The 18,635-nt window shown below is 55.9% G+C and overlaps 2 protein-coding genes and 1 long non-coding RNA gene across 4 annotated transcripts; 1 reads left to right on the top strand and 2 right to left on the bottom strand.

Moving 5' to 3' along the window:
* Positions 1 to 1,215: 1,215 nt before the first annotated feature.
* SIRT3 (sirtuin 3) lies at positions 1,216 to 6,108 on the bottom strand. 2 transcript variants are annotated; one of them, XM_063158360.1, is made up of 7 exons: positions 6,052 to 6,108; positions 4,651 to 4,842; positions 4,127 to 4,359; positions 3,911 to 4,011; positions 3,502 to 3,663; positions 2,996 to 3,205; positions 1,216 to 1,728 (listed from the first exon to the last, which is right to left on the bottom strand). In XM_063158360.1, the coding sequence occupies exons 2-7, from the start codon at positions 4,695 to 4,697 to the stop codon at positions 1,708 to 1,710; spliced, it is 774 nt and encodes a 257-aa protein (XP_063014430.1). In that variant the 5' UTR covers positions 4,698 to 4,842; positions 6,052 to 6,108; the 3' UTR covers positions 1,216 to 1,707. The 2 variants fall into 2 exon arrangements, with proteins under 2 accessions (XP_063014430.1, XP_063014429.1); XM_063158359.1 differs by lacking the exon at positions 6,052 to 6,108 and adding an exon at positions 5,849 to 5,951.
* A 497-nt stretch (positions 6,109 to 6,605) lies between these two features.
* Positions 6,606 to 13,947, top strand: PSMD13 (proteasome 26S subunit, non-ATPase 13). Its single transcript, XM_063158354.1, has 13 exons — positions 6,606 to 6,734; positions 6,983 to 7,061; positions 7,672 to 7,706; positions 7,802 to 7,857; positions 8,206 to 8,249; positions 8,452 to 8,538; positions 9,448 to 9,619; positions 10,142 to 10,221; positions 10,304 to 10,429; positions 10,925 to 10,987; positions 11,697 to 11,777; positions 12,451 to 12,567; positions 13,286 to 13,947. Exons 1-13 carry the CDS (start codon positions 6,640 to 6,642, stop codon positions 13,379 to 13,381), a joined length of 1,131 nt encoding a protein of 376 aa, XP_063014424.1. The 5' UTR covers positions 6,606 to 6,639; the 3' UTR covers positions 13,382 to 13,947.
* A 1,201-nt stretch (positions 13,948 to 15,148) lies between these two features.
* Positions 15,149 to 16,564, bottom strand: LOC134419291 (uncharacterized). The gene is made up of 2 exons (XR_010028006.1): positions 16,341 to 16,564; positions 15,149 to 15,370 (listed from the first exon to the last, which is right to left on the bottom strand). It is a non-coding gene; the product is annotated as an uncharacterized LOC134419291 (long non-coding RNA).
* Between the last annotated feature and the right edge of the window lie 2,071 nt (positions 16,565 to 18,635).

The following is an 18,635-nucleotide window of genomic DNA, read 5'->3' as shown; positions in this document are numbered from 1 at the left end:
AGAGCATCCCGTGTTCTGCCCATGTGTCCTTAGGAGCTGGGGTTGTTCCTGAGCCTGGTCTAGGAGGTGAAGAGCTGGAGGGATGCTTTGCTTGGTTTTCCAGTTTTCACTGCTGAGGAAACTGGAGTTTGTTGAGGAAACCCTCGAGTGCTGTGTCTAGCTCTGGGCCCCTCATGGCAAGGAGGATATTGAGGGGCTGAAGTATGTCCAAGGGAGGGAATGGAGCTGGGGAAGGGTCTGGAGCACAAGGAGCTGAGGGGGCTCAGTCTGGAGAAAAGGATACTCAGGGGGGACCTGCCTCACCACAACTCCCTGCCAGGAGGGTGCAGCTCCCAGGGAGCAAGGGATGGGATAAGAGGAAACAGCCTCAAACTCCACCAAGGGTGGTTCAGGTTGAACATCACTAAGAATTTCCTCATGGAAAGGGCTGTCAGGCATTGGAAAGGGCTGCCCAGGGAGGTGGTGAAGTCCCTATCCTTGGAGGTGTCCAGGGAAGGCCTGGACATGGCATTCAGTTCTCTGGGCTGGTGACAAGGTAGGGATCAATCACAGGTTGAACTCGATTTTGGAGGTCTTTCCCAACCTGGATGATTCTGTTTCTGTTTAGTTCCTGACTGACCCCCAAGTTCCATTCCAGGCTGCTGGGCTGGGGACAGCCCTGCTGTGTCACAGTGTGAGCTTTTAGGGCAATTTCATCTTCTTTTTTTAACTAGCAAAACCCCCCTCCCCAGCCCTTCTGTGTGCAGGCACAGACCACGATCCCTTCCCAGCTGTGGAAGCTTTCCCAAGCTTTCCATGCAAAAGGAAAAGGAGGGTTTGGTGTTTTTAATGCAGCTGTATCTGATATTGTTTCAATTTTCCAGAGTGCTTAAATCCCTAAGAACATCTGTCAAGCCTGGCCTGGAATGCCCTGGAGCAGGGGCTGAGCTTGGCACTGAGTGTTTTGGGAGGAGGTGTTCATAGAATCATGGAACTCTGTTTTGGAGGCAGCAGGGGATGGTTAAAAACTAAGTCCCCACCATTTCCAGTTGGATGTGCCACAAGGTTCTGCATTGTGTTGTGTCAGGTGTGGGACAGAGCAGGATATGGCACTGCCACCCCCCAGGATGGCATCTACAGCAGGGAAAGGCACTTGTGTGAGGGGAAAAGGTACCAAAAAGCAGGTGAAAGAAACAGTGGTGGGGACAGATGTGACTCTACAGAAAACCCCTCAGGTGACATCCAGAAATGAATTGTTTCTTTATTATTAAATAATTAACACTCCAGTGATTCAAAATTCCCCAGCAGCTTGAGCTGGAATGGGAATGGGGGGGCAGCCCCCCCGCCCCTGGCTTGTCCCCTGATTAGCAGAGATTTTATGGAAGACTAAACACAGCCTGCAGCAGCTGAGGATCACAGCCAAGGGAACAGTGGCTGGGGAGGAGCTGTGACAGGAACTGGATGCTCAGCCCAGTGGGAGCTGGAAAACACTCTCCAGGCTGTCCTGGCCTGACCTTCATGGCATTCCAGCTCCTACCCCATGGAACCAGTGCCTCTAAGGGGCTCTGGCATGGATGGCTGGGAAGGAGGGAGATCCAAACAGCCAACTGCTGCCACAGAGCTCGTTGGATGTGCTGGCACGAGCCCCCAAGCCCTCAGACACTTGCTGGTGACACTCATGGCTGGAGATCCTCAAGTGATGTGCTGAGAGGTGACAGGAGCACCCTCCTACTTGTCCTTGGCATCCAGCTGGAAACAGAGACCACAGTGCTTGCCAGGGAGCATCCAACATTCCAGCCCCAGCTTCATCCCCACAGAATCCTGGAATCCCAGGATGGTTTGGCTTGGAAGGGGCCTTAAAGGTCATGCAGTCCCACTCCTGGCCATGGACAGGGACACTTTCCACTAATCTAGGTTGCTCCAAGCAACTGGTTTTCCTCCATCACTGTTGCATCAGCATTATCCCTCAGGGATTCAGAGCAGCACAAGCATCAAGCCAAGGGCTGGCTGGTTCCCAAAATGTTGGTACTGAAAAATCAAAAACCTGGCAAAAAGGCTAAGAATTCCTACTCATTCCTGCTGCATAATCTGAGGGAAGTAAGAACAACCTGGATGTTACAACTGGAACCTTGAAGCCAGATTTTATGAAGTCACGTTTGGACAATGTATGCCTAAAAAACACCATCTGTGTTTGATGTCAAATGTGGAAAAAACCTCCCAGTGGTCTAAAGGAATGTAGTAATTAACATCAGCACTGAGCTCCAAGTAATTACAAACTTGTTCCCCTGCAATTTCTCACTCCTGAAGATCCCAGAAGGTTACAGATGTGAGAATGTTGGGGGGAAAAAAAGTTGATTTAAGGATTCATCACTGCCAAGTGGAGCAGGAGCAGGAATCCCACTCCCTGTCCAGCCATGGCAGCACTAGTGGGTCTCAGCACAACTGGAGCCTCCCTTCCCTCTCTCCTACAGCTTATTGCTCCAGAGGAACCTCTGGAAGTGGAAGCACAGCCATGAAGGGACTGTAGAGGTGTGACCTTCCAGCTCCTCAGAGCTGAGGGAAGTGCTCCCTGTGGAACATCCCAGTTCTGTGTTGAGGCTTTGCCGCCTCACAGCCTAGTGCTGCTGGCCAAGGGCATTTCCTGCCAGGGGCTGGGAGTAACCAGACATCTGCAGCTACAGCTACAGGGTTTGTCTGAGAACAAATCACACACCAGGTGATGTAACTGGAAGCTTCTCAGTCCCTGAGAGGATCACTGCTTTCAGCCCAGATCCTGTCCTTTTCCATGTTCCTAACTCATCTGGGACAGGCAGATCCATGTCTTCCCACAGACACATTCAGCCCACAGGGCTCTGCCCTGGCACACTGGCTGTGAAACACCACTCAGGTTTGGGTTGGAATGGGGCTTTTTTGCACTTTTCTGTGCAATGTGACCCCAGCAAGCACAAACCCACTCCTGTGCATAACTCCAGCACAGGGGCTGAGGGGGGAGCTGGGGGTCTGAGCCTCTTCCCACCTTCTCTTTCTCCTTCTGGATCAGCGTTTGCATCTCCTCCTTCCAGCCCAGCAGCTCCACCAGCCTCTCGACGCCGCCAACCACGTCCCCGAGCTCGGCCACGTCGTTGTGGCGCTGCTGCCATGCAAAGGGCCCCACCAGCTCCCGGTTGATGAGCACCCGCGGCACGGAGCTGCGCACGGCGTCGGCCAGGCTGGCAAAGGGCTCCACCTGAGGGGGGACACAGGGACAGTCACCCTGCCAGGGGAACCTGCTCCTGGCACTCTTGGCTCTGAACAGGTCACAGTGTCACCAGTCACCTGGTGGCCTTTCCTCAGCTCTCCAGGTGTCACCTGGTTTCCAACGGGTCTCTGAGAGCACTTCCACCCTATTTTTTACCCTCCACCCCAAATTTCACCTCCCTAACCCATTTTCTTGTCTTCTCTAAGCCCTCTCTTCCCTTTGGAGTCCCTTCAGGCCCTGTTCTCCATGTGAGTTTTTCCCAGGGGTTTCCCTTATTGCCAGACCTCCAGGGATGTCCCGATGACGAAGAGCAGGTCTGCCATGGGGAAGTCTGTGAGGTGCAGGAGGAAGCGCGGTGGGAGCTGCTCGCCGAAGAACACGATGTCAGGCTTGACAACTCCGGTGCAGACAGGACAGCGAGGGATCCTGTCCCCCATGACATCTCCCTAAAAGGAGAGATCCCAAAACTGCCTGTCACAGGGACCCTGACCCCCTGAAAGGAGACCCCAAACCTGCCTGTCACAGGGCTTCAGAACTACCACATGTCCTCAGAGCGACACCCAACCCCAAACCTGGTCACCTCCATAAACCTCTTGTCCCCGAGGGCAAAAGGACAGGTTTGGATCTGTCATTGCTGTAATAATTAATGCCTCCTTGTGTTAATTGTGTTGATGCCCGGCTGGGCCCACTCACCCTGAAGTCCTCTCCGGGGAAGTTCCTCTGACACACTGTACAGGTGGCAGTGGCAAAGGTGCCATGGGCTTCCACCAGCCTGTCAGGAGGGATCCCAGCCACTGGAATACAGTGTGGAGGAAAAGACTGAGCCAGAGTCTCCCTGTGCATCTCCCCAGTCCTGCTTCTCCCCTCAGCTCCTGGTGCTGCTGCTGGAGCTGGGAGGAGGGAGCTCACCTCTCTCCAGCCCGTCGATGTTCTGGGTGTAGAGGCGCAGGAGCAGCCCCTTGTCGTGCAGCAGCCGGAGGAAATAGTGGGCGGAATTGGGGCGGTAGTTTCCAGGATAGAGCTCCTTGGCCAGGGTGAAGAAGGGCTTGGGGTTGACAAAGAAATACCCCAGCTCAAAGATGGCCTCGGGGTAGGGGATGTTGTACTGCTCCAGGTTGCTGTACAGACCACTCCCAGGGGACCTGCAGGGACAGGGGGCAGCTGAGAGGGGCTGCAGTGGGGCCTGGACTGGAGACAGAATCCCAGGATCAATGAGGTTGGAAGAGACCTCCAAGAGCATCAACCTATCCAGCCTGTGGTGCATCATCACCTTGTCAACAAGAGTGCCACGTCCACATGAGTGTCACATCCTGTCATTCCTCGGACACCTCCAAGGATGGTGACTCCAGCACCTCCCTGGGCAGCCCCATCCAATGTTTAATCACCCTTTCCATGGACAAGACCTCAGCCCTCCAAGGACACAGAGGCCTCACCTGAAGTCGGGGATGCCACTGGGCGTGCTGATCCCGGCGCCGGCCATCACCACCACGCTCCGACATTCCTCCTTCCGGAGCAGCTCGGCCACGTCCTTCAAGGTGAGCTTCTCCTTCCCCTTGTCACCTCCCCACCTGCCCAAAATGGCTCTGGCAGCTGCGCTCACACAGAAGGGCCTGGAGCTTTGGATCCTGCTTGGCACAGGGGGAAGCACAGCACTGAGAGAACTGACGGTGACTTTGGCTCGGGGGGAGAAAATCACCCAAAAATTCCTCAGAAAGCTCTTCTCTGGGCAGGATTGTGCTTGGGCTTCACTAGGAGAAAGCTTGGCTGAGAGCAGACACATCCCTCAGCAATTCTTTACGTGGATCTAAAATACCAAGTCACTAGCATTCCTGTGAGGGTTTTTTTTGGACAGGGATGGACACAAGGCTGGACCCACTGGGAATCACCAGTCTCAGTGTTGATTTACACCCCTCTGGGATCCAGGAGACCCTGCTGTGTCCTGAGATCAGCAAGTTTCTCTCAGGGTGATATGTCACCCTGCCCAGGTGAGCACAGACACTGTCCTGTCCCCGTTCCCCACTTGGGCTCTGTGTGTCCTTGTCCAAAGGAATCACAGCCCCGTGCCCAGCTGGGCTGGCAACAGCCATTATCATCAGGGAACAGTCATTAGCAGTTCGGGAACAGTCATTAGCGACAGGGAACAGCTTCTCCCAGAAAATTAGTGCTGCTGGAGCAGGGTATTGTGCACAGTCCAGAGCAGGCAGGGAGAGAGCCAGGAGAGCTTGGCAAGGACAGAGCTGGAAGTGTTTCCAGGCCCCAGGGTGGTCAGCTCGGCCTGCCTTGGGATGTGACAGTTCCTTTGCAGGGACATGACATTGCTTTCCCAGGGATGTGACACTGCACTGCCTTAGCCTCCTGTCACAGGGACGTGGCTCTGCCTTCCAAGGGCTGTAACACTGCCTTCCCTGGGATGTGTGACACCGACTTCCTAAAGGAGGTGCCCTGCACTGTCTTTCCCTGCTGTCACAGGGATGTGGCTCTGCTTTCCCAGGGTTGCGACCCTGCCTTATCCTGCTGTCACAGCGATGTGACAGCGCCTTCCCGGGGCTGTGACACCACACTGCCTTTCCCTACTGTCACAAGGATACGGCTCTGCCCTGTCACACCGGGTTCCCGGGGGTCTGAACTCACATTCTTGGAAATCCACTGAGCTTTCGCTGGCAGATCCCCGCTCTCCGGGCTCCCAGGCCAGCCCTGGCTCCCACAGTGATGTCCCTGCTTGGACGGGGACGGGACACGCTCCATCACGGGAGCACGTCCCCTCCCACCACGGATTCCCGTGCTCCCCTTCCCGCAGGGCTGCTCCAGCCCCCAGCCGGGCATTCCCCACCTACCTCCGGGCTCCGCCGCCGGCCGGCCCCGTCCCGTGCCCGCCGCACCGGGCGGCCCGTGCCGCGCTGCCGCCGTGGCAGGGCCCATGGCGCTCCCACAGGCTCCTCCAGGCTGCAAGAGAGCAGAGCGGTGCTGGAGGCGGTCCGGGGCTCCCGGGGCTCCCCCCGGCCCCGGCGCTCACCGGCCGCCAGCAGCGCCCGCGCCCCGCGCTCCATCGCCGCTACCGCACTGCCGCGAGCGCGCGCGCCCGCGCTGCCGCCGCCCGCCGCCGCTCACCCCGCCCGGGCTGGTTCCGGCGGGGCGGGCGCGGGGAGAGGCGGCGGGGGAAGGCCCGGGGCTCGGCGGCGCGGCGGCGTTGCCGTGGCGACCGCGGGGCGCGGCGGGAGCGGCGCGGGGCGAGTGCGCGGCGGCGGCGGGCGCGGGGCGTTACGGTACCCGGCGGGCCCCGCGCGGCCGGAAGTGAGTGCGCACCGCGGGGACGGCGCGGCCTCCTCGCTCCGCTCCCGTCCGGCCCCGACCCGGCCCCGGCCCCGACCCGGCCCCGGCCCCGGCCCCGGCTCCGTCCGGGCCCCGCCGCCGCTGCCGCCGCCATGAAGGACGTGCCGGGCTTCCTGCAGCAGAGCCAGAGCGCGGGGCCGGGCCAGGCCGCCGTGTGGCACCGCCTCGAGGAGCTCTACAACAAGAAGTGAGCGGGGACGGGGTGCGGGGGGATCGCCCGTCCCGGGTCCCGCTGCCCTCTTCCCTTCGGCCGAGGGGCCGGGCTGGGCCCGCGTCCCTTTAGCCGCCCGCCCGGGGGGTGACTCCGGCGGGGTTTGCCCCTGCCCCAGACCCCGGTTCACCCCCGGTCCGCGCCCTCGCCAGTCCCGCTCGGCACGGCCCCGGATGGGGTACGGTTCTGCGGCGCTGGGCTCACGGCGCTGTTTGTGTCCCCAGGCTATGGCACCAGCTCACTCTGCAGGTGCTGGACTTCGTGCAGGACCCCTGCTTCGCCCAGGGAGATGGGCTCATCAAGGTGAGCGGACTTTTCCTATTTCTTTGTACCAGGAAAAACTCAGCCTGCGGCTTTCTCTCTTCCCTAATTCTCTCGGAGAGTTACTGACCTGGGTGGGTTCAGCTCCTGGGGTGTTTCTACTGGTGGCTGTGTGGAAACTCTACTGAAGTTAAATGTCTCAGGTTCAGAAACTTCAAAGTGATTCTTTACCTCACTTAACTAAAATTTTTATTTTTGGGAGTTACGGAGAGATTTTTTTTCACTACATATTTTAGTAAGAGCTTTGGAAGTGCAGGATGGGTGTTCTCTGGAAGAAGCCTATGAGGATAGGATTAGCTAAAATGAGTAGTTCTGGGTTCTGAATAGTGCTGGAATTTCTGTATGGGTTGCCCGACTTTCCGGAAACATCATGGGATTGAGGGATTTCAGTGGTGTGGGTTGGAAGAGACCTTGAGGATCATCATGTTCCACCTTTCCTGGAAGGGACACCTTCCACTTGCCCAGCTGGCTCAGAGCCCTGTCCAGCACTTTCCAGGAACGTTCAAATGAGCTGGAATAGAGAGGAAATATGGTGAGAAGCTCTGAACTGGGGTGTCCTTTGCCCTGAGTGTCCCTGTCTTTGTCCCTGCAGCTCTATGAGAACTTCATCAGTGAGTTTGAGCACAGGTGAGTTACTGAGGGCCACCTGGGGAGGCTTGGGGGTCACCTGGGGGTCTTGGGGGCCACTTGGAGAGGTGCTGACTCTGAGCTGCTCCCTGCAGGGTGAACCCTCTGTCCCTGGTGGAGATTATCCTGCACGTGGTCCGGCAGATGACAGGTGCGTGTCCTCCCCTCTTCCCTGTCCTGTTGTGACCTCTGGAAGGCGGCCAGGGATGGGTCAGTCTTGGATGGGAAGTTGTTGTGCTTCTGCTGCGTTGGGGAGGGAAAGTGCTGGCTTAGCAAGCTTAGGTTGTTGTTGATTGCTGGAGTCAGAAGTCCAGAGCTGCCCTGGAGAGGGGGATGGTGGGGAAAAGCCCAGCTTACCTGGCAGCAGCTGCTGCAGGCTGAGGGTACACCATGGAAAACCCATATTCCAGCATCAGGAATCCTGTCAAAGGTGGTCTGGTAGGTGAGGTTTATCTGTATGAGAACTGCTCGTTTAAATCTGTTTTTCCCTCTACTCCAGATCCCAACGTGGCCCTGACTTTTCTGGAGAAGACCCGGGAAAAGGTATGTTGGAAGTTGTTCCTGCTGAGTTCCTCCTCAGGCCAGGAGTCACTGGCTTGTGTGTCACCTGTGCTGGAGAGCAGCACCTTTCCACAGGGATTTGAATGCAGGAATACGGTCACAAGTGACATTTACCCAGCCTCTGGAGCAGAGCACACCTGGCTTGGCTGCAGGTGACACTGAACAGGTCCCTGTGTCCCTGCAGGTGAAGAGCAGCGACGAGGCCGTGATCCTGTGCAAAACAGCCATCGGGGCCCTCAAGCTCAACATCGGGGACCTGCAGGTCACCAAGGTGAGGGGTGGCCTGGGATATGGGGAGTTTTGGGGTGCTGTGACATTCCTTGGTTATCCCAGCTGCCAGCCCTGAGGGGCTTTTGAGCTCACCAGGATGTGCGAGCTGCTCACAGTGACCTGCAGTGTTGTTGCCTGAGTGAAGCACATGGGGTTTGTCATCCTTGGCTGGTTTTAAAACCGTCTTTTAAACCCATAATGGTGTTTTTCAGGCAGGGCTGTGATTGTCTTTGCAGGAGTCCTAGGACAAGGGAAGAGACAAGAATCTTGACTCCATGTTTCAGAAGGCTAATTTATTATTTCATTATATATTTTATATTAAAAGAAAATTATATATTGGAACTATACTAAAAGAATAGAAGAAAGAATTTCATCAGAAGGCTTGAAAGGCATAGAAAAGGATGAATAACAAAAGCTCGTGACTTTCAGAGAGTGTGAGCCAGCTGACTGTGATTGGCCATTAATTAGAAACAACCAACATGGACTAATCAAAGATGCTGCATTCCACAGCAGCAGATAATTATTGTTTTTCTTTTCCTCTGAGGCTTTTCAGCCTCTCAGGAGGAAAATCCTGGGAAAGAAATTTTTCAGAAAATGTCATAGCAACATGAGGCAGCTTTGGTTCTCTTAGAGCAAGTGCTGAGGGATGGGTTTGGGTTGGAAAGGATCTTGAAGATCACCCAGTCATGGACAGGGACTCCTTCCACTATCACAGGTTGCTCCACCCTGGCCTTGGACACTTCCAGGGCTGGATCAGCCACAGCTTCTCTGGGCACCCTGTGCCAGGGCCTCAGCACCCCCACAGGGAAGGGAGTGGGAGCCATGGTGGCTTTGCCCGGGATGTCACCATGGATACCTCAGGAACGCTGCCATCCTCAGAGCTGTAAGAGGCAGGTCTTGTCCTTCCCAGGAGACCATTGAGGAGGTGGAGGAGATGCTGAACACCCTCCCTGGGGTGACATCCGTGCACAGCCGCTTCTATGACCTCTCCAGCAAGTACTACCAGACCGTGGGCAACCATGCCGCCTATTACAAGGATGCGCTGCGCTTCCTGGGCTGCATCGAGGTCAAGGACCTGCCAGGTAACTCCTCCCCAGGGGAAATCCCACCTTCCACACTCTGCCTCATGCCCCCAGCCCAGATAAGTGCCCTGGCTGAGGTTTTCCCTCTGTGTCGTTTGGCTGTGCTGTGCTGGATCCGAGGTGTGGCTGGACTGAGGAGTGACCCCTGAGGAGCTGCTCCTGAGTTGCGCTGCGGGAAAAGGGGGAATGCTCCTGCCAGAAGGACAAGTTTGTTCCAGTTCCTAAAAATCTTCAGTCTGGATTCAGAAAAGCAGCCCTTTTGTGCTGTGGTTGCTGCAGGCTCCTGAATTTCAGATGGTGTGGAGGAAGGTGTAGGCTGGGAATAGTTTAATGCTAGTGTAGGTGAGGGAGGGCTCAATGGAGCTTTAAGTGGTCCTTTATCCAAGTTATTTTTCGCTTTATTTTTTTTCCCATCCCAATTATTTTTGGTTAGGGTATTTTTTTATCTGTAATGGTTTTGGTTTGGGTATTTTTTCATCCAAATTATTTTATGGTGTTTTTTTTGTTTTTTTTTTTTTCCAGTATCAGAGCAGCAGGAGAGAGCCTTCACCCTGGGGCTGGCCGGGCTGCTGGGAGAAGGCGTCTACAACTTTGGGGAGCTGGTGAGTGCTGCCACATCCCTTCATCCCTGGAGCCCCAGGAGGTGGGGTTCCCCTGCTGACAGCCCCCTGCCTGTCCCTGCAGCTGATGCACCCCGTGCTGGAGTCCCTGCGCAGCACAGACCGGCAGTGGCTCATTGACACCCTCTTCGCCTTCAACAGCGGCAACGTGGAGACCTTCCAGGCCCTCAAGTCGGCCTGGGGGCAGCAGGTGAGAGGGCTCTGGGGCTGCTCAAGGCCCAGGCTTGGGAGTTCCACCTGACTCTTGGAGTCTGTGGGCTTTTTCTTAATCAGCTTTGCCTCATTCCTGGCTCTGGAGCACTGGTACAGTTCTGGTCGGAGCCTAGGAGTGGTTATTCCATCTCGATACACATCATTAATTTTGTTTTGACTTCCCTCTGGACTGCTTCCAGTGGAAAACAATGGTTTTCCCTCCTGTTCTGGGAAGTGTGGGGGGAAACAGTGATGTTGGATGTTACCTGCACTGGCTACAGCAGGAATCACTGGCATAGCAGTGGATTTGTGAGTTCACTGGCGCTTGGATTGTTTTCTGGAACCGTTCCTGGCTGGTGGGTGGGTTGTGGTGGCCTCCTTCCCCTTAAATGAACCCTGCCAGGGATTTATTCCTGTATGTAAAGCTGTTCTGCCCCAGCATGGGGAGAAAATGTAATCCTGACCTGATTTGTTGTCTTTTCTCCCCTCACAGCCCGACCTGGCTGCCAACGAAGCTCTCCTGCTGCAGAAGATCCAGCTGTTGTGTCTCATGGAGGTGAGTTGGGATGTGCTCAGTGTGTCTGGTCACCCACCCACAGGAACTCCTGGATACAGGAAGTTCAGTGTGGATTTGGCCTGTAGATGGAGCCACAAGCAGGTGCCATGAGGGAAAACACCTTGTGCTGGGCTGCTTGTCCCTAACTCCAGGGGGACTCTTGTGTGGAGTGCCAGGACAAGGGGGAATGGCTTCTCTGACAGAAGGTTAGGTGGGATATTGGGAAGAAATTCTTCCCTATGGGGGTGCTGAGGCCTTGGCACAGATTGCCCAGAGAAGCTGTGGCTGCCCCATCCCTGGAAGTGTCCAAGACCAGGTTGGACAGGGCTTGGAGCAGCCTGGGATAGTGGAAGATGCTCATTCTGTGTATGGAGGAGGGGGAGAGCAATCCTTCAGGGATGGTGTCTGCAGTATGCTCCAGGATAAAAAAAGGCTTTTAGAACAGAGTTCAACATCTTTGTTTCCCAAGGACTGACGGTCCTTTCCCTGATGGATAGCCTGGAACAGTCCCTTCCTGTCACTGGAAGGCTCTGTTGTCACCATGCCAGTGTAAAACATTCTTGTTTGACTTACTCTGATTAAACATGAGAAATGCAGTTTCCAGTGCAGAATGAGACTGGGCAGGGCAGTTTGGGGGAGGCTCTGTGAGCTGTGGGAATCCCTAAAACCCTGTGGGGATTGTTTTTTATTACTTTTTCCCTGGATCCAGATGACTTTCACCCGCCCGGCCAACCACCGCCAGCTCACCTTCGAGGAGATTGCCAAGAGTGCCAAAGTCACCGTCAACGAGGTGAGTTTGGGGTTGGACACCCTTGGTCATGTCCAGGTTCTGGAGCTCTGACAGTGCCTGGATAGACATGAACCACACAGAATCCCAGAATCATTTATGCTGGAAAAAAGCTCTGAGGTCATCGGGCCCAACCTGTGCCCGGAGCACTGAGTGCCACATCCAGTCATTCCTTGGGCACCTTCAGGGAGGGGGACTCCATCACCTACCTGGGCAGCCCCTTCTAATGCCTGGCAGCCCTTCCCATGGAGAAATTCTTCCTGATGTTCAACCTGAACCTCCCCTGGTGCAATTTCCTTTTGTCCTGTCACTTGCTCCCTGGGATAAGAGACCAGCTCCCACCTGCTGCTTGGGGACAGTTGGGTTCTTTTGGCTTTTTTCAAATGCCTTTTTCTTCCTTGGATTTCAGAGAAAAGAAAATAACTCTAGTTTTGTAGGGGGAAAAGAACTAAAAAAAAACCCTAAATTGCAGTTTTAGGGAAAAGTTTTAGGGATAAGAGCTTGTCATTGCCAAGGTACTGAGTCTCGAGGCAGTTCTGTCACCTGGAAGGGGACAGCTGTGAGAGCTGCTGCCCTGGATTCTGAGGGGATCTCATGTGAAGATGCCAAGTTTTATTCATCTCAGGGGGAGAATGGGGTGATCTGGGTCATTTCCCAGGATTACCTGTGTTGCCAGGTGGAGCTGCTGGTGATGAAGGCGCTCTCAGTGGGTCTGGTGAAGGGCAGCATCGATGAAGTGGACAAGAGGGTGCACATGACGTGGGTGCAGCCACGGGTGCTGGACCTGCAGCAGGTAATGGCCACCAGCTCCAGCTGGGCTGGGTGAGGTCACCTGGGGTGAGTCATGGCTTGGGAATGAGCCTCCCTGGGGGCTTGGCTTTGCCCCCGGGGTGTTTCACCCAGAAACCTTCCAGAGGGTGGGACAGGACAGGGCTGGCACCTCCCTTGTGAAAGCCACACAAACACTATGGAACACAGAAGCCATGGCTGTGTGTTCCAGAAGGACCCAGGCCTCATTCCTGAATGCATGAAACAACCTCTGGGAGTTTCAGGGATGTAGGAGGCACATTCCTTTTGGAAAGAGAGACGTCCAGGATATAATGGAGCTGTTGAGCTTCTCAAGTTCATCCTTGTAACACTTAAGGAGACTGTGCAGGGTGTCTTTACCTTCAAACCCAAAATGAGTGCCTGAAATTCCACTGCAGACAATTCCTGTGGTGCATTTCAGTTTAACCCCTGCTGATGTGCTGGTAGAAGCTGTTAATCCCAGAATCCCAGGATGGTTTGGGTTGGGAGGGACCTTAAAGCCCATCCATGGGCAGGGACACCTTCCACTAGACCAGGTTGTTCCAGCCACATCCAGCCTGGCCTGGAACTCTTCCAGGAGTGGGGCATCTCCCTTTCTCAGTGTGTGGGGCTCTGAGGGATGGTTTGAGCTCTCAGGTGTGAGAAGGAGCCTGTGGACCTTCCCAGGAGCTGAGGCACTCTGTCCCTGTGGCCTTGCCTTGCAGATCAAGGGGATGAAGGATCGCCTGGAGTTCTGGTGCACGGACGTGCGGAGCATGGAGATGCTGGTGGAGCACCAAGCCCACGACATCCTGACATAGAGGAGAGAGAGATTCCTGCTGCTCCTGAGGCCAGCAGCACTCAGAGCACTGACTGTACTGAATCCTTGGAGGGGTGGGTGGGCAGAGCAGGAGCAGCCTGGGATGCGGTGAGCAGGAGGATGTGGCCTTTTGCTGTGTGACCCTTTGGTGCTCGAGCCAAGCTTTCCCTCTGCTGGCAGGAGTGGCTCAGGGGGCATGGTTCACTCCTGATCCCTCCTGCCTCCAGCTGCTGCAGGAGGGTGGGATCCTAGTGCAGGATCCAAGGGGTCTTGGCCTTAGGGGACACAGCCTGTCCTGCTGCCCTCTCCCCCTGCCCCTGCAGCAGCCTGAAGCAGCATTCCCCAAATCATCTTCCCCAAATCCTCTTCCTCCCCTGGCCCTGCTTCCCTCCGCCCCTCCTCATCTGCAGCAGAGGGAGTGTTTGCTCATCCAAGGGTTTTCCCGGGATTCCTGGTTAGTGGGTGTGTCCATACACGAGGGGTGGGTGTCTTTCACCAACGCTTTGTGCTCAGGTGAGGTGCAGCGGCATTGCCGGAATAAACGTCTCTGCCTTCCCTTTTTGGGAATTCTGTGTCATCTCCATCCCTGGCAGCTCAGCTGCTGATGTTGCCTTTAAAAACCTGTTTCTGTGGTCAGGCCTTGCCACTCCTGGGATTCAGGAGCTTTCCTCACCAGTTTGGTTCTCTGGTGTCATTAGCAGATGGCACTGCTGGAATTTCTGTGCTTTTCCTGCTTTGGCTGAGGGTGTAAATCCAGCAAGTGAAAGAAGGGAGCATGGTGCAGAGATGCCTCTCACAAGGGAGACAAACTTTGGAAAACAGGACAAAATGGAATTGCTGGAGTCTGTCCCTGCTCACCTTCCTCCTGCTGCTCTCCAGGCCCTTCTGGCTGAAATTCCCCCTTGGATGGGGTTGTTCAGTGCCCAGTGCCTGCCTCTTCCCTGCCCAGCCACTTGATTTGATTTGCCCAATTCCTGCTGCATCCTGTCTTCCAAGGCTTACTCCTGGTGCCACTTTTACTGACTTCAGGAGAGCATGTGGAAGAAGTAGGTGTTCCAATCAGGAAAATATTCCCTTTATTTCATAGCTGAGGACAGGAGGAGGCTTTAAGGAGCACAGTCTCCTTCCCAGTGCCATGTCAGATCTCATCCTCATTCCCAGGGCTGTTGCTACACTTTAGGGAATAAAGGAAACCACTGGAGTCACTGAGTTGTGGGGCTGCTGCTGCTTGAGATCAGCATCCAAAACCCAGAATGTCACTGTGGGAAACAGTACCAACTTCTCCCAGGAGCATTCCAACAGCTCCCATGCTGCGGCTGCGCTCTCCTGGCTGTGAAGCTCTGAGCAGCTCCTGGGAATGAGGAACTGAGGAACTGTGACAGCTCCAGAGGCTTTTCCAAGACACCTGGAAGTGCCCCTTGCTGCCCAAACCTTCCACGTGCTGGCTGCTTCCCTGGCACAGGTAATTTGGGATGTGGTGAGTGGAGAGGCCCCTCCTGCAGGGCATGCAGCCCCCAACCTGTGGCACCCTTTTAATGTCACTTCCAGCCTTTGGGTGTTTTCCTGCTAGGAATTTGCCTTGGAATGGCTTCCTTGCTTGTGCTGGGAGAGTGACTTGGTGCACACAGTGCTGCAGGTGTTAGAGGCTCCAGAGGGAGTGTGCCTTCCCATGGGGACCTGCTGGCAGCCCTTGAGGGAGTGCTGCCATCAGGACAGCGGGCACAGCTCTGGTTACTTCCCTACAGGATGGAGCAAACCCAGTGAGCCCTTGTTGGATGCAAAGGTGGATTTTAATGAGCAGGTTCAGGGGGTTCCATCCCTGCAAGGCTCTGTCCCAAGGCCTCTTCCCTGGGGATGCTCTCAGCAGGGATCAGGTTGCTCCTGCCACTCCTCACTCAGGCCTGCTCCTGTAGTTGTAGATGTTGCTCAGGACCCAGGCTGTGGGCACCAGGAAGGACGAGAACATCAGGCTGAAGGCCACAGCTTGTTCCTGAGGGGGACAAGGAGCAGGAATCAGTGGCATGGCTGTGCCACAGCTCACAGGGCTCCTGAAATGGCTGCGCTGCTGCCACCCAACACCACCCCCAGCTGGCTTCCCTGTGCTCTTCCCAGCCCTTGGCACCTGCCCTGGGGCTGTGGAGGGAGCTGTGGGGAGCAGAGCTGTCCCCACTGGCTCTGGATGGGGCTGGTGCTCTCCAGGTTTGTTCCTCTGGGACACTGGAGCAGTGCATGACCTTGAGGCGGTGGCCAGGGCCTGCAGTGTTCCTGACTTTCAGGTGACTTTGGGATGGGAATTGCAGCCAGCAGCAGCCCCTCATTTCCCTAGTGCAACCAGGACAGCATTAACATCCCACATGGGCACCTTCCTTTGATTTAGTTGCCTAGAAAAAGCCTCTCCAGGCTTCTGCAGCTCCTTGCTTGAAGACCTTGGAAAGGCAGCCGAGGGAAAACCCCGAATAAAGAGGTGGTGGGGGAACCAGGCAGGATTTTGGTGGAAAGCTCCTTTTTCCCAGCTTGTTTCACCCAGCCTGGAGGGTCTGGTTTTGGGGGGACTGTCCCCACAGGGGGGCTGTCAGAAGGACCTTGGGCTCTGTCATGGTTTAGGCCTGGCACAGAGCCAGTGCCCCCATGAGAATACCCTCTCCTTGGGGTCTGCTGTGAGATGTGACCAGGAATGAACAAAGCAGGCTCCAGCTTAGAATGAGATGATTGGGGGACCCCCAAACCTCAAAGGTTAAAAAAGGGGCTGAAAGGACAAAGCCAAACAGAAGCAGGAGCTGGTGGGGAGCAGGACATGGACACTGTGGGGGTGTGGGCTGGAACCTGAGGGCTCATTCCTTCTTTTCCTCCCCCTCCCCTTTTGCTTCCACCCCCTTCCCAAACAATTTGGCCCTGACACAGAGGGTTTGGGCCCCTCCATGTGGGCTGTTCCCACGTTTTCAGCCCCCCAGGATACTCACACCAGGAGAGATGGGGTGCTCGGGGGGGTGGGAGCGGAGCTGTGCCCGGGGGGCCCGGCTGATCCGGAGTGCGGCTGCCAGGAGCTGGGAGCCCCTCTGGAAACCCCTCATGGCGCTCTCAGGGCGATCCCGCTGCTCCTCCTCGCTCTGCAGCTGCCCAGCTTGTCACTGTCACTGCTGCCACCACCCCCTGCCACTCCTTGGCACAGCTCCAGGGCACAGGGAGGGACAGCCTGACACAGTCAGGTTTGCCCAAGTTGATCTCTGCTTAATTTTTCTACCCTTAATTGTTTTTTGATTTTTTTCCCATTAGCACTGCCCAGGACTCTGAGACAAAAACAGTCCCCAGCCAGCACAGGGGGACACTGAGACACTCTGCTGGGGAGCAGAGACCTCCTCTTGGAGGAGCCTTTACCCTTCGAGCAAAATTCTTCCTTTGGAACAGAACTCTCTTCTTGTACCTCCTTTTCTGTGGGCTTTTATAAACTTTGAAACACTCAAAGCACCATTCAGTGAGAAAGGGCTCACTGGAAAGGGCTATTTCCAAATTCCTCTGATAAAGGGAAGGAAGTGGGGTGCATGCCACTGGGATCAGCTGGGGAAGGAACTGCTTGTCCCTGAGTGCTGGTGGCTGCTGGAGGGGGGCTCCAGAGCCCCAGAACCCCTATGGATGCCCAGGGGATGGATATTCCTGCCCTTGCCATGGACTCAGCCTATGCTGGTTGTGAGGAACCAACCAAAGGGGAGATGAATCCTGCTGGGGCCCAGCTGGGATTAGACCCTGGAATAGCAAAGGAGTAGAGCTGGGAGCAAGTGTTACTGCTCAGGCTTGGGATCCCAGCCCTGGATCCCTGGGGCATTGGCAGCTGCAGGACTGACTCAGCCAGGCTTTTCCATGGATTTTCCGCACAGGACAGATGTGTTATGCCAAGTGCTGGATCCCGGTGAGCAGCGGAGGCTGCTCAGAGCAGCCAGTGGCACTTGGCTGCAGCTCCAGCCCTGGATCCCTGACCCACCAGCATGGCACCAGCTGGAAGGGGCTGGGAAATCATGCCAAAGCCAAAGTCCAGATGGAATTTTTGTCCTCCCTGGAAACGGGAAAGGGTCAGAGCATGGCTGGGGGCACGGGAGGTCAGTGGGGTGTGCTGCTAACCCGGCTCTCTGCCACCGGCGTTGGGATCTCAGCTCATCCGACTCGGTTTTCCCCTTTCAGTTCCTCCTCCCCGGCACAGGGCAGCCCCAGGAGTGCCGCGCTCCCTCCCGGGCACTCAGCTCAGCTGGACAAACACCTGCGTGCCCAGGATCATTTTTCCAACTATTTCTTTTTAAGGAGACGGGGGGGAAAAAAGTGATTTCCTTCCTTCTTTCTCGGTTGGGCAACTTCCGTCCTTGCCTGGAGCGGCGTCTCTCCGCCCGCACGGGCTCAGCCCGGCCTCGGGACAGAAGGCAAGAGCCACCTCCTCCCTCCCGCACCCTGGGGTTTGGGCTGGGCCGGGATTTTTCCCTTTCCCGAAGGCAGGATTTCCCTCCCAGCTCAGCCTCGGTGAGGAAACCGAGCTGAGCTTGGGCGTTCCTGCATCCGGCTGCTGTCGGGGAGGGATTTGGGGGCTGGGCGCCCTCCTTGCCCCTGTGTCACCCCGGCTGGATTGCCAGCTCTGCTCGGAGTCTCTCCGAGCCTCGTTTGGTCATTCCTGTGTTTTTCCTGTGCCCGGCATTGCCAGGATCCAGCTGCAGCTGCCTTTTGTCAGGGGCTGCTTGTGCACGTCTGTATCTGTACATATCTTTAGTCTGTAATTATTTATATGTTTGTACATTACATTATTTATATAGTTTTATGTATAAATCAGTGGGACTGAAAGGTCCTGCCCCAGGAGGCTGAGCTGGAGATGCAGGAGTGAAGGGAACAGAGGGGTGCAGTGAGATGACAGAGGGGGAAGTATCAGGAACTTTTCAAAGTGTCACGGAACAGCACCGGGAGGAAGAGGAGGCCAGATGGGGAAGGCGTCTGTGTGTGTTGGGAGAAACTGGTGCAACCCCATCCCAGCATCAGAAGAGGAAGAGGGAGGAGGCTGAGAAGTGATGAAGCCCGTGAGCTTCGTCCTTCATCCGTCGGGATTATGGGACAGCTAGAGATGGGGTGAGGGAGAGGAGGAGATGCACCCCAGGGCTGGGAGGAAGCTGGGATGGGGGAAAACCGCTGGAGGTGCCCGGAGGGGACACTAAAAGGAGCAGAGACCGCTGGTGGCAGGCGGGGGAGGGGGGTGACAGGGAGCTGGCTTTGTCCCCTCAACCCTC

This window comes from Melospiza melodia, chromosome 6 (assembly GCF_035770615.1).
Source record: "Melospiza melodia melodia isolate bMelMel2 chromosome 6, bMelMel2.pri, whole genome shotgun sequence".
Taxonomy (NCBI): domain Eukaryota; kingdom Metazoa; phylum Chordata; class Aves; order Passeriformes; family Passerellidae; genus Melospiza; species Melospiza melodia.
Note: the sequence above shows the minus strand (reverse complement) of the source record. Positions and strands in the feature narration are given on the sequence as shown.

Bases quoted from the DNA above. Each gene is read 5' to 3' on its own strand.
- PSMD13 (XM_063158354.1), top strand. From the start codon at position 6,640: ATGAAGGACGTGCCGGGCTTCCTGCAGCAGAGCCAGAGCGCGGGGCCG. The intron at 6,735-6,982 runs GTGAGCGGGGAC...TTGTGTCCCCAG, and splicing joins GAGGAGCTCTACAACAAGAA to GCTATGGCACCAGCTCACTC. The intron at 8,539-9,447 runs GTGAGGGGTGGC...TGTCCTTCCCAG, and splicing joins GGGACCTGCAGGTCACCAAG to GAGACCATTGAGGAGGTGGA.
- SIRT3 (XM_063158359.1), bottom strand. The intron at 4,360-4,650 runs GTGAGGCCTCTG...CTGTCCCTGCAG, and splicing joins AGTGGCATCCCCGACTTCAG to GTCCCCTGGGAGTGGTCTGT. The intron at 3,664-3,910 runs GTGAGTGGGCCC...CTCTCCTTTTAG, and splicing joins TCCCCGGAGAGGACTTCAGG to GGAGATGTCATGGGGGACAG.